This window comes from Hibiscus syriacus, unplaced genomic scaffold (assembly GCF_006381635.1).
Source record: "Hibiscus syriacus cultivar Baekdansim isolate YM2019G1 unplaced genomic scaffold, ASM638163v2 tig00012523_pilon, whole genome shotgun sequence".
Lineage (NCBI taxonomy): Eukaryota > Viridiplantae > Streptophyta > Magnoliopsida > Malvales > Malvaceae > Hibiscus > Hibiscus syriacus.
This window is the reverse complement of record NW_024062285.1, coordinates 1015269-1028067: the sequence shown is the minus strand read 5'-3', so window position 1 is coordinate 1028067 and position 12799 is coordinate 1015269. Positions and strand designations below refer to the sequence as shown.

General features: G+C 34.9%; 1 protein-coding gene across 1 annotated transcript; it reads right to left on the bottom strand.

Moving 5' to 3' along the window:
• Positions 1–8460: 8460 nt before the first annotated feature.
• LOC120205648 (scarecrow-like protein 27) lies at positions 8461–11378 on the bottom strand. The gene has a single exon (XM_039205501.1). The coding sequence runs from the start codon at positions 10929–10931 to the stop codon at positions 8769–8771; it is 2163 nt and encodes a 720-aa protein (XP_039061432.1). The 5' UTR covers positions 10932–11378; the 3' UTR covers positions 8461–8768.
• Positions 11379–12799: the final 1421 nt, after the last annotated feature.

Here is a 12799-nt window from a genome sequence, read left to right as displayed (position 1 = left end):
CTTGTAAGTATTATTATACACACAATCTTTTCATATAACCTTTACGTATTTGTTCAAAGAATAATCACCCATTCTCGTTCTTCTAATAATTGAAAATTGTATTATTTCAATATCAACTTATAACTTAAATCTCAATATACCTCTTGTCTTACTTGATCGTTTAACCTCCATCTTTGTCTTTTCCTATCCCTTTATTCTTTCATTCCTTCCAACATCACAATCTCCTTATAACATAGATCACATCTTTTCTTCAGGCTCTCATACTCTTTTCATATCGTTTATACTTATCCCTGATTACTGATCTTCATCGCATCTTCATAAATTTGATAATTTACTTTACTTATACAGAATCTCATTTTTTTACCATCTCTTGTACTTGTATTTTCTTCCTCAAAGCTCCATTTTAAACATACCAATACTTATTTCTTTGCCTACATCATATTTATATGATCAAAACCATATCCAAATCCATATCATACTTGATTAACTTAACTTTGTATTTTCTTCAAATCTTATAACTTTATTATCCATACTATTACAATTAATCAGTCATAACTTTTCCAATTTAGGGCATAAGCCCTAATCAGACTAATCATATTCATCTTCTCAGTTGAAATCCAATCAGTGCAATTTACTCACTTATCCAGCCCACACTCTTATTCATATACAATATTATTCTCTTGTTTCCTCTATTACCTTACATTTCCGTGATCAAAATACATAATCGTGTCTTAATTCACACCCTACTTAATTAATTTACCCTGACATCATCTTCTAATCCTTTACCTTTGATACACTTACCATCACATAATTCTGTTAGTCACCACCAATTATTCCAACCTAAAGCATAAACCTTCATCGAACCATTCATATACATTCATTCCAGTCGGAATTATCTCAGCAATAGTTTACTTAACTTATCAAATCCACATTTGTTATGATCCAAATATACAACCGTATCCAGATCCACCTCATCTTTGGTTTTTCTGTTCTGACAATATCTCAAAATCTTATAATTCACATACATTTTCCATCACATAATCTGGTTAGTCAACGCTAACTCTTTTCATCTAGAATGCAAACCCTTATTATAGCCACACTCTTGCTTATACACAATATTATCCCTTTGTCTTAAATTCATAAACTCTATCTCCATATCTCTTATACACTTGTCACTGATGCATCTATTCTTGAATTCTTATACAAATACTCACCACATCCCTTGATCTTTTTAACAATCTTATAGTGACACTTGTTCACCATATTCTATCTTATCCACATAATAACAAAACTACTCAATATCGTGTTTCCGATTCAAAACAATGAAAACTTTCTATTATTATTCAGATATGATTTCAGCTTTCTGAAATCAACTTTTGATCTTACTAGGCATTTCCTGAGGTGTCCGCTCTTCATCCTGCCTGGCCAGGGTAGGTGAATAGCTATCACAGTCAGGAATATCACCTTTCACTTACTTCGAAATTATCACGATCGGATTTCTACTGTATTAAACTATTCTTATTCTATTAGCAAGACAACATACTCTTTACACTATCATAACAGAAATTTTTTCACTCTATGTTGGCATGTACACATTTTATGACACTTTGGACTTCGGTTTATGCCGAGAATCGGCTAAACCTTAGCTCTGATACCATTAAATGTAACACCCCAACCCGTACCCTACCCGGATACGAGTCTAAGGTGTCACATTGACTTTTCAAACTTTGACTATTGACAAAATTCAAAGAAAATTTAAAACTTTCCTTAGAGTAAAAGAAGTTTAGTTACATAATTTGACCACAATAACCAAAATCGATCAGAGCATATTTAACTCAATCAATTAGTACATGCCAACTATATTCAAAATAACAAAAATCATTTAACTCATCTATTTTCTGATCTGAAATCTTGTAAGGGAGATGCTGACCTGTAATGCTCCTCACAGCTTCCATATTCACTTTCTGTAACCTGCGTGTGAAACACTCACACGCTAAGTCGATGACTTAGTGAGGCATAAAGAAAACACATCTAATGGAATTCATACCCACTAATCATGCATGATTGTTTTATGCTATCAATTATACAACTCATTTACATATACATCAACATATTCATGTATATTATGTAACAGATACCATAACCCCTATCACACATATATCATATCATCCACACATCATATCACATATCATATACATATATCACATACATTGTTCTCATATCACTAACCTGTTTATCCTTACTAATTCCCTTGTCATTACTTCAATTCCGTCATATGAGCATATAATGAATATAAACATATTATATATATTTTAATAAACCACAATACATTACTAATTTCTATAATCATATAATATATAAACACATAGCATCTCATATCACCATGACATATATGCACTTCTACCATGTCACGAGAAATACACATATCATTATATCAAATTATGTTCTCTTTTCAAAGCCCATGTACACATGTGAGAACTATAGATATGTGAGTCTATAGAGGTTGTGCACTATGCTATCACCACAGCTCGTATAATTGCACCGAAGTGGCACGTAGAATTGCACCGGAGTGCCGCGTAGAATTGCACCGTAGTGCCATATAATAATGTCCATAAGGACCACATATCATTCCTTAAGAATCATATACATATACTAGGGATCAAGTATGTGTCTCACCAGACTTCACACATGTTCCAAAGAATACATATATGTCCCGAAGGACCACATATCATTCTTTAAGAATCATATACATATGCCAAGGATCAAGTATGTGTCTCACCAGACTTCACACATGTTCCAAAGAATACATATATATCCCGAAGGACCACATATCATTCCTTAAGAATCATATACATATGCCAAGGATCAAGTATGTGTCTCACCAAACTTCACACATGTTCCAAAGAATATATATGTCCCGAAGGACCGCGTAGACCCTCGACTCTTGGCATACCAACTATACCCCTAGCTCTCAAGACACATAACATGGGCATTTCCTTTTATACTTATCATTTCACATAACACATATTTCAATTACTCATAGAACATTTTCATATGAGTCACATTTAAATGTCACATAGCTTATATACTTTCTCACGTAGTTACATAGATCCATATCATATAACATATATCCCAAAGTGCACATAATCACATATATCATATCATATAGCTTAGATCATTTCTCAGATATTCATATAAACATACATATCATATCTTGTTCACATATGATCATATATGCTTCATATAACACATAGAAACACCTAGAACACTTTCTCATAGCTTATATAAATTTTCAGAGTCCTTTCATATTACCTGATGACATATATCATATAGATATATAATAACGGATATCATATTATCTACCTTATGCTCCATTTCTTTGTATTCCCTTAGATTATAAATTATGTCGTATTTCTAAACATATATCATTTAATAGTATTTTTATTTAGGTACTAATTTAATCTCTTTACTTAATTCAATTTCATATATTCATTATAATCTTTTCATATAGCTCCATTATACTAATTCTCATAATAAATCATACCACTATGTACTTGTCCAACTCATGTTTCCATTATGCATATACTGTTACCCATGTTTACCTAGTTCATATCACTTCTCATAAACTCACTTTCATCATATTTTCCTATTATTACATATTTTATCTCATAACCATGTATTCACATAGTCTTATATTTCATTATCATATTACTTATATGTTCTCCTATGACTCTTAATAAACATCTATTTCTATTTCCCTACATCTCTCGACTTATCTTCTATATTCCTATAATTTCATAACTTATTTTATATTCTCTTAATAACACTTAATCGTGTTTTTACATAAACCACATGGCACATACAAAACATATCAATTCAGATAATCAAACATACATACACTCATATTCAACTCATGCCTTTAATCATGAATTCATATGTAACACTTCAGGAAATAGACTCATCGCAAGTCTTATTCCCATCACACCATATACTATTGAATATGCACTCACCTGGTCTCACTAGTCAATCTCGATCTCTAATATTTCCCCTGATCGATCTTACTTGCCAAATGTTCCAGAATTGCCTTATGCTCAGAATCTACATAAATGTACATTTTAAGGCAAATATTAGATACCTACACCTTGTAATTGGATACTAGCAACTTAAACGAACTTATTAAACCTATATTCACAATTTTCCTTTAGAGGGGTATCGATTCCCTTCTGGGGGTATCGATACCCTCATGACATTCTAGAATTCTGTCGTTTGAGAGGGTATCGGTACCCCTTTGAATGGGTACCGATTCCCCCTAACTCAGAAATCATTTTTCAGCACGAAAATTACTTCATTTCCTCTCAAACACTTCATATATCATCCCCTTTCTTATTCTTAACTTATATGCTTAAACTCATTACTACTCATTCAATACATCTTTAACTTCAAAATCTAATTCTCTACATAGAATTCAAGAATCGCACTAATTTTTCTTCTTGTTCTAAATTCAATTCTATCACTTCATATCTCTTAATTCAACCATTGACAAGTCAAATTTATCTTCCAATTTGAGTAAAGAACTCTATTCCATAATTTCATTCAAAAACTCTTAATCTTTAATCCCTCCTAATTCCACCATCCTTTGTTTTTAAGATGATTTAAGCTTTCCTTAAGCTTAATTATCATCCAATAATCATAACCAAACCTTTAGTTGAACAAATAATCAACTAATGAAGAAACTTACCTTTGCTTATGGCTTCACGGTGGAAAAGAAGAGAATGAAGAAGAGAAGTCTGGAACTCTCTCATATTTCCCATGTTTATAATACTCAAAAAGGAAGATAAAAATCTTTCCCATGAAAAGACCATTTTGCCCCTTTAGTTCATCCATCTTTTCTATTTAATCCAATATTAAAATTCTTTACTTAAATCCCAAGACTTTTAAATTTCATTTCTAAATTGAACACAAAACTTTCAAAATTTACAATTTAGTCACTGACCCTGATTTGGGATGTTACAAAGGCAATCAATGCTGATAAATTTACTTGGTGTCGATCCTCCTGTGGCCTATCAGAAACGTAAGCAACATGAAAGGTACAAGATAGAAAGAATGGTGTGAAGATATAATTGTTCCAATCAAATCTTCAAGTGGGAGATTGTTGAAAATTGGCACACCAAATTGCATCAATTGTCAACATTATGGGTGGCAATTTGGTGGCATTAATGGGGTGGCAAAATTGGTCAAATTTGGCCACCAAATTGTTGAAAATTTTGGATGGTAAAACTATGCAATTAGTCATTGTAATTTAGGGTATTTACAAATTAGTCCTTAAAGCTTCAACTATAAATACCCTAGCTCATTTAGCTTCAAAACCATCCCAAAGCATTCTAGCTTTCTTCCAATACTAGAGAGAATTTAGAGAGTTTCTTGAGAGTTGTTTTCTCCTTTTTATCAATAGAGAATTATCATTGTTTTCTCCTTGGTAGATCGAGAGAAGTTGTAATTCCTATTTTCTCATAGTGAAATTCTTCTACCGTTGCCCGTGGTTTTTACCTTATATTATTCAGGGGTTTTCCACGTAAATTTTGTGTCTCTTTTATCTTCATTTTTATTTTCTCAAATTATCAGTTGCGATTTTGCTCTATCCGATAGCCGTCTTCCGCAACAACATCTGCCTTGGATGCTCCCAAGGTCTTTTTTCATTTGTTTTTGTGATGTCTTCCTTTTGCTTTTGTCTGTTTAAGCACGTCGTTGATTTGTGTATGCCAAGTAATGGGTCATGGCCTGCCTGTTAAAAAGGCTGCAATCATTTTTGCTTTTCCTCTACATGTCCCAAATGCAGAGAATTGAAACCCTTATTAGTTTTTTGGTTGCATAATTTGTGGGACTGTATAACTAATAAGAAATTTTAAGAATAATTAATGTGTAACACATCAAGAGGTTGCTTCACTGCTAAGAGAACATCAACAGCATGCCTGTAGGACAGAAAAAAGGAATATCAAACTAACGGCATCAAATCATATCCTCAAACTTCCTGTCTTCTTTACAGCTTATCCTAAACAAAGATACGTTCTAGTAATGTGCATTGTTCCTAGTGGCAACGTGAAATGTTGCCGATGAATTAATCAAACATGATCACTGACGATCGTAAAAAGTATATTCCTAGTTGATGATGATTTGGGAATCGTGATTATTTTTAAAAAAATTAACAATCATGAGGGAATGGTATAATTCTAGATTAACCTCATAATTCCTATGCATAGCTAGGCCACCTCAAAAGAGTTATTGGAAACTGTTTTCTTATTATTATTTTTAACCTTTTCGGTATTCTTTACCCGTTTTACTATGCTCTATTGTTCATTGATTGAATTAGATTATTGGATTTTATATTGTATACCCATTTTTATCAACGTATTAACGAATACTCAATCGATTATATCGATTCATGGAATTCAAGTTTAGTTAGTGATGAGATCCATTCAAGTTTAGTTAGTGATGAGATCCAACAGACATGTTTTTCAGGTGGAAAAGCTGTGGAGTCTTTAGCATATCTTTGTTCTTACAACTGAATTCCTCAGTCCGAGGAGGCTTCATCAAGACAAAAGTGCTTACCTCCATTCCTTAATGGAAAGTTGTTTATCATTATACTTTCCAGCGGAAGGATGATTTTTTCCCCTCTGCTTGAAAAACAAAACAAACAAAAAAGTGTGCAACTTTTATGAGCTTTCCATATCAAGATGTCTAGCAAAATCTGGAGCTCTTTCTCTCATTTCATCATCTCCCTGGTAGAATCTGCTTTCTGCTGTTGAGGTGACTAAAAGGAGACAATGGGCAGATCCATCATGCAAGAGTGGAGGCTTTGAATTTGGTTTTCGAGAGAATGATAATGGGAGGAAGCCACTTTCCTTTGCATTTTGCCTATCTTCTTTCCCTTTCCTGCTCTTAAATGGACCACGTACGTAGGAGCAAAAGCAAAGATAAAAACATCCATTTATCCACTCTCCATTCACCCATTGCCATGATTTTCAATATCTTTTGCTTGTAACTCCCTACTTAACACTTAAAAGTGCCTTCTTTAATAATAATTATAAAAACTCCTCCATTGAAAAATGTGGGTTTTGCTCTAGTTTTATGGAGGGCAAGGGTTCCAGCTAAGTACTTAAGACACCCCATTAAGCGAATTGCCAACAATTGATCGCTTTAAAAGTTTAGGTAACATGGATGCACCAGGTATGGCTTCTTCCCCTCATAGTACCAGACCATATGAGATTTGAGATCCCAAAGTCTTGTCACTGTTACCCAAATGGCATTATAAGTCAAGTTTTTCAATGGGTTGAAAGAAAAAAACTTAGACAAGTGCCAAAAGTAAAGCATTTTGATTGCTACTAGATCACTTCTAGTTGAACTCTTCCTTCTCAAGTTCAGAAACTGGAATCTCTAGGGGAAAGTCATAACTGACTATAAAAGCATAATATGCATTGAACATGTTTATGTACACGTCAACTTGGACTTATTAATTCAGTTGCAAGTTTAAAAAAAATAGTATTATAGTAGTGGTAGGCGTCACATCGGCCCATTGGTTCACCGTCGCAACAAGGCCGAGCTATTGGCTAGTTTTTAGACACAGTGGAAGCTCATGTCTTAATCATTGCTTTGGTAAAGCTTATGTATCTGATCAGACTAACCAACTAAACTATCGCCTCTCTGTCTGTCGGCTTGTCGCTTTCTTCAATATTGACCCCAAACCCCTACTTTCATCTCTTAAACAAATTGGCATTAATTAATAATTTAGCAATTTTAAATACTAATCTGTTGGGGAATAAACTATTATGGTTTATAACGAGCCACATCATTTCATTGTCTTTCTGTCTTTATCCTTAAAATAATGTGTATTTTAGAAAAAGTTGATGGTTATGTGGGGGTCCAATGGTACAACACCCATGTGATCATATTAAGAGAGGCATTTAAAAAATCCATATATGTTTAACCGAACCGTAGAATAAAAATTCATACTATATGGCATGCATAAAATATCATATTATTATATAATAAAAACTATGATTAACTATAAGCTGACATAACGATATTAATTATGTATTGCAACCGCCCTTAATGGACCAATTATTATTTAATAAGCTTGGGTTAATGCATGAACCAGAGGGGAATTTAGGATTTCGGTGCCATAAATCTATGAACTTAATACCAACACCCTCAATTAAAAGCCATCTTAACAGACTCATAGGAAAACTCCAAAAAAATAATAAAATGTATCTTATTGCTTTTAATAATTGTGCTTATCAAGAACATGATCTGATGGGAAAAGCTAACAGAAAGATGTGCAAGCAAGCTCTCCTTTATCATTTGTGGGTTTCCTGACCAGAGGACAACAAGTTTAAGTCATACTTGTGGCAACAACAATTCATTCAATTGAACCGTATAACATAAAGAAAATTGATGGAACCATTAAAAAGATTGAAAGTTGCTCATTACCCAGAATTTGTTTTTGCCTTTGTTGTTAAGTGTGCAACAAACAAAAGGGCAACTTAAGGAATAAAGAAGCAAGACAAAGAGTTATACCCACATCCGAAGTAAGCTGTAGACAGCCATACAGTTGCTAAAATGTTTTCAATCGGAAACAACAGGCCTACGGTGGTACATAGACAATTAGCCTTTAAGAGAACCACAGGGAACAAAAACTTTAAGGCATGAAAATAAGGATCAGAAACTAAAAGCACCTTTGATGCAAAGTTGAATTGATAGAATCACCAATATGCTCAGCACCTCCAACATGATGCAGCAATTAGCTCTCTTCTCTGCCAGAAAAGAGCAAGTGAAGACTGCCTCTTCTCAACATGGAAACCCCTAATCGGAGTTCGTTGAATCAAACACTCAGCTTGGGACTCTGTGAAGTTACTGAATGTTAACGGGGAAAATCCAGATTGTATAAACAGACTCCTCCAAGGAGGTCTTCTTTCCGGGAAATGATGTCGACCCAACACGATCTTTTCGATGCTGGGTTGAAGGAAGAACCGTTCAATCTTTTCCAAGGCATCGGGATTCATGTTCACAGCATCAAGGGACTCAAGGAGGCCGGAATATGATTGAAGTGCATGGATTATATGGTGAGGAAATGGGACATCGGTTCTGTCGCAACCCCTGTCTGAAGAGACTACAATTTTGGGTGACAACTGCTTCACAAAACTGAGGACCAGAGGCAGTATTGAAGGATAATTAGAAAACGAACCAATTGGGAGATTAACAGCAATTGCTTCATTTTCACCCAAACGCAGAGGCAACGGCCAAGAACCAGAATTCAAGGACTCCAGGCTCATAATTTCAATGTCGAAATTCATGTTGATTTCACTAGCAAAGTGCTTGAGATTATCATGGGTGAAACCAAGCTCTATCTCATCATGGGTGGATGGAGAGGCAAAGGCAGTGAGTTTCATGTAAGGGACACCATTTCTTAAAACAAGTTCCTGCATCAAAGAAGCCCATTGTCCACCATACCCAACATCGAAATCAATTATGTGAACTCTACTACACCCTTCAAAAGCCTCAAGAAGTGCTTGGTTGCAAGTAAAATTCGCAAACTGGACGATTGGAGAAATCTCAGAGAATGACTTGTAAGCACCAATTTTGAAAATCATGTTATGTGAGGACAAAGCCGGTGAGTTGGTAGCATTCAGAGGAAGTAGTGACTGTAAGGCCTCCTTGAAGTAGAAAGCAGCTCTGATAAATGGCTTACCTACAGGAGAGAGCTGGTGATTGAGCCGCGCCAATATCCCTTGCGCGAGTATCGGATCCCCGCTATCGATCAGCTCTGCGGCCTGTATTAGTTGGTTGATTATTGCCTGCTGAAGCTGCTGGTTAGCCAGTTCATCGCTAACAATTTTCGGTTTCATTGTTGCAGCCATTCCGATTGTGGTTGGCCTTTGCTGAACCATTTGGATCTGTTGCTGCTGGTGCCTTAGAAAAAGCTCCTGCCCTGAACCCGAAAACGGAACCTTAGAGACCTGATAGTTTAGCCCACTTGATCCAGAGTTAAATCTTTTTGGCGGCGGTGGTGATAGAAGATTATGTTCTTGCAATTGAGCATTATATGAAAGCGGCAAGAACATAGTGGGGTTTTGAGTAAACCTAGTTTGATTTTGGTTTATGATCATCTGTGGATTGAAAATCTGAGGCTTTTCATCCAAAGCTTCAAGGGGCTGCTGTGCAAAGACACCATGAGCGAGTGAAGTAGGCAAAAGATTGGTTGCTGAAGATGTGAATGCAAGATTTGTGGCGGTCGAAACGGAACCGAAGCCGGGAAAATCAGAGCAACTTCCAGCTATATGAGGGTCAATGTTGCTAACAAAGTTGCCACCACTAGTAATGGACTCAAAGGTGAAACCTTGATCCACTATACCGAAACCAGCATTGAACTCCATATCATGCGACCCACCACCTGACTGAAGAATTTTGTTTAATCCCATAGAAGAAGGGTCATCTACATCACCCATAATTAGCCTCAAAATGGACTGCTCTTGACTAGGAGACCCGGGCGTAACACTCTCCCAATCCTCCATTCCTAAACCACATTTTTCCGTTCCAATATCCAAGGATTGGCTATTGTTGTTGTTGTTGTTGTTGCCGGTGACAGTCTTGTTTGCCGCCACGCCGGTTGTGTCCGTGGAGGCACCGCTGCCTCCGCGGCCGTTTCCACCGAGAGAGGAAGACAGTGTTGAGGAAGATGTAGGAGGACTTGGGCTTCTTCTAGTACTAATAGATGTGGGCTCACTGCCCGCATAGCAGCAACCTCCCTTGTTGTTCTGCCACTTGCCTTGATGATGCTGGTTTTGGAGCAACAGTGATGAATCTGAACAAGTAGAAGAAAAAAAATCTAACGCCCCCTTCCCTTGAAACTCCTCAAAGGATAGGGGCATGCCCTTCATCTACACAAATCAAAAACAAAATTACCCTCCTAGTACGCAAAACTCTCCAGTTCCCAATATTCAATAAACCACCAGCCACTGGTTATACAATAAGAGGGGGGGAGTCTCCAAACCAAGTGAAGGGCTCGTTTGATTACTAACAAAGAAAAACTTAAATATACACAAATTTCAACAGGAAAACCAACTCAAATTTTGGATGATACACTTTCTGAAAGATCAAAAAAGAAAAAAAGAAACACTCCTGCCATGCTAGACTTCTTCTTCTTCTTCTTCTTCTTCTAGAGCTTTGTTGCTTTTAATCCATGCATGTTATTGTTACCTCAATACCCATTTTTTACGCCATATTTTCCTTATCGTTGTTTGTTCTACGCATTAACTTTCTTTTTTTTCGCTTCTTCTAGAGACTTTGTAGTAGTAGTACTATGTCTTCCTTCTGTTTTCTGCTATGGATGCGTGCAACATATAAAAGTGGTAAAGTACCCTCTATCCCCCTCCTCCCCCCTCCCTCTCTCCTCCTTTCCTTTTCCCTCTAATTTTTTTCTTATTTTCTATTTTTTTCCTTTCCTATTCCCTCTAATTTTTTTCTTATTTTCTATTTTTTTATGTGGCTTTTGTCTGTAGACGTAGTAATCTCTCTACCAGGGTTTCTGTCGTTCATTTAACCGCGACTCTCACCTCACCAGCGCGTGTAAAACAGATGTTCTTCAATCCTCATGATTCCATTCCTCATTAAGGAAAATATTCTCAATTCCGGATAATTTCCAAATATTTACTATTATTACATGATACTACTAGTGCGTGTGTTGGACCCATTTAACGTTTATATATTACTATTTTTTAATCAAAAAATCATTTTTTAATCGTAATAATTTCTGATGGTAAAACTAATTATTATAAACAACAAATTATTACATTACTTAGGGGGAATTACTACAAAAATTCATTAAGGTTAAAAAATAATTTTTTTGACGGTAATATATGTTTAAAGATATTCTCAACCAGTTGACAATGAATTTTTATACCTCTAACAATAAAATTTATAACTATTAAAGTCACTTAGTTCTTGTATCAAAATTAAAATTTTAAATAGTGGTTTTATGAATTATATAAGTGATTATATAATTTAATTTTTAATAATGTATAAATAATGAATTCATCAAATAGTCTCAATAATTAAGAAAATATTATTCTAGAGTTTTTGAATTTAAATAGTTGTATTTGCATATGTGTGTATTATCAAATAATATTTTATAATCACTCTAAACTATTAAAAAAATAGGATAAGTTATGTCAATGGTCACTAATGTTTGGGTTAGTGTTCGTCTTCACTACTGATGTTTCAAAACTCACAAATCGATCATTAATGTTATCGTTTGTTATAAATCGGTTACTAATATTATCATTTGTTACTAATCGGTCACTCCACATTAACAGTCGTTAATAGGGTAACAAAAATCACAATTGACCATTATATGCTTAATTGAACTATCATGTGGACAGTGAAATGGCTTAATGATCACTTCTTCTTCTAGAACTTTCTCTCTCCCCAAACACTCAAGGATTTATATTCTTTTTTTCTTCTTAGAGCAAACATATCTTCAAAGTGTTAGAATGCGAGATTTATAGCATATATTTTTCCTATTAGTTTTCTTCAAGCTTCACCAAAGCCAAAACCATGTTTTACCCATTGATTTCCATTAAAAATCTAGTTTTTTTAAACTAATCCAAATACCTCAAGAATCCAGGAAAGATGCTCAAAGTTTTCAACTTTTCAATCATTCAAGTATTTTTTAGCAACAAAAAGCCAGACCCAATATTTATACAGTGTAATAAGAACAAGTCCTGATGAATTCTTTGTGGGAGAAGGG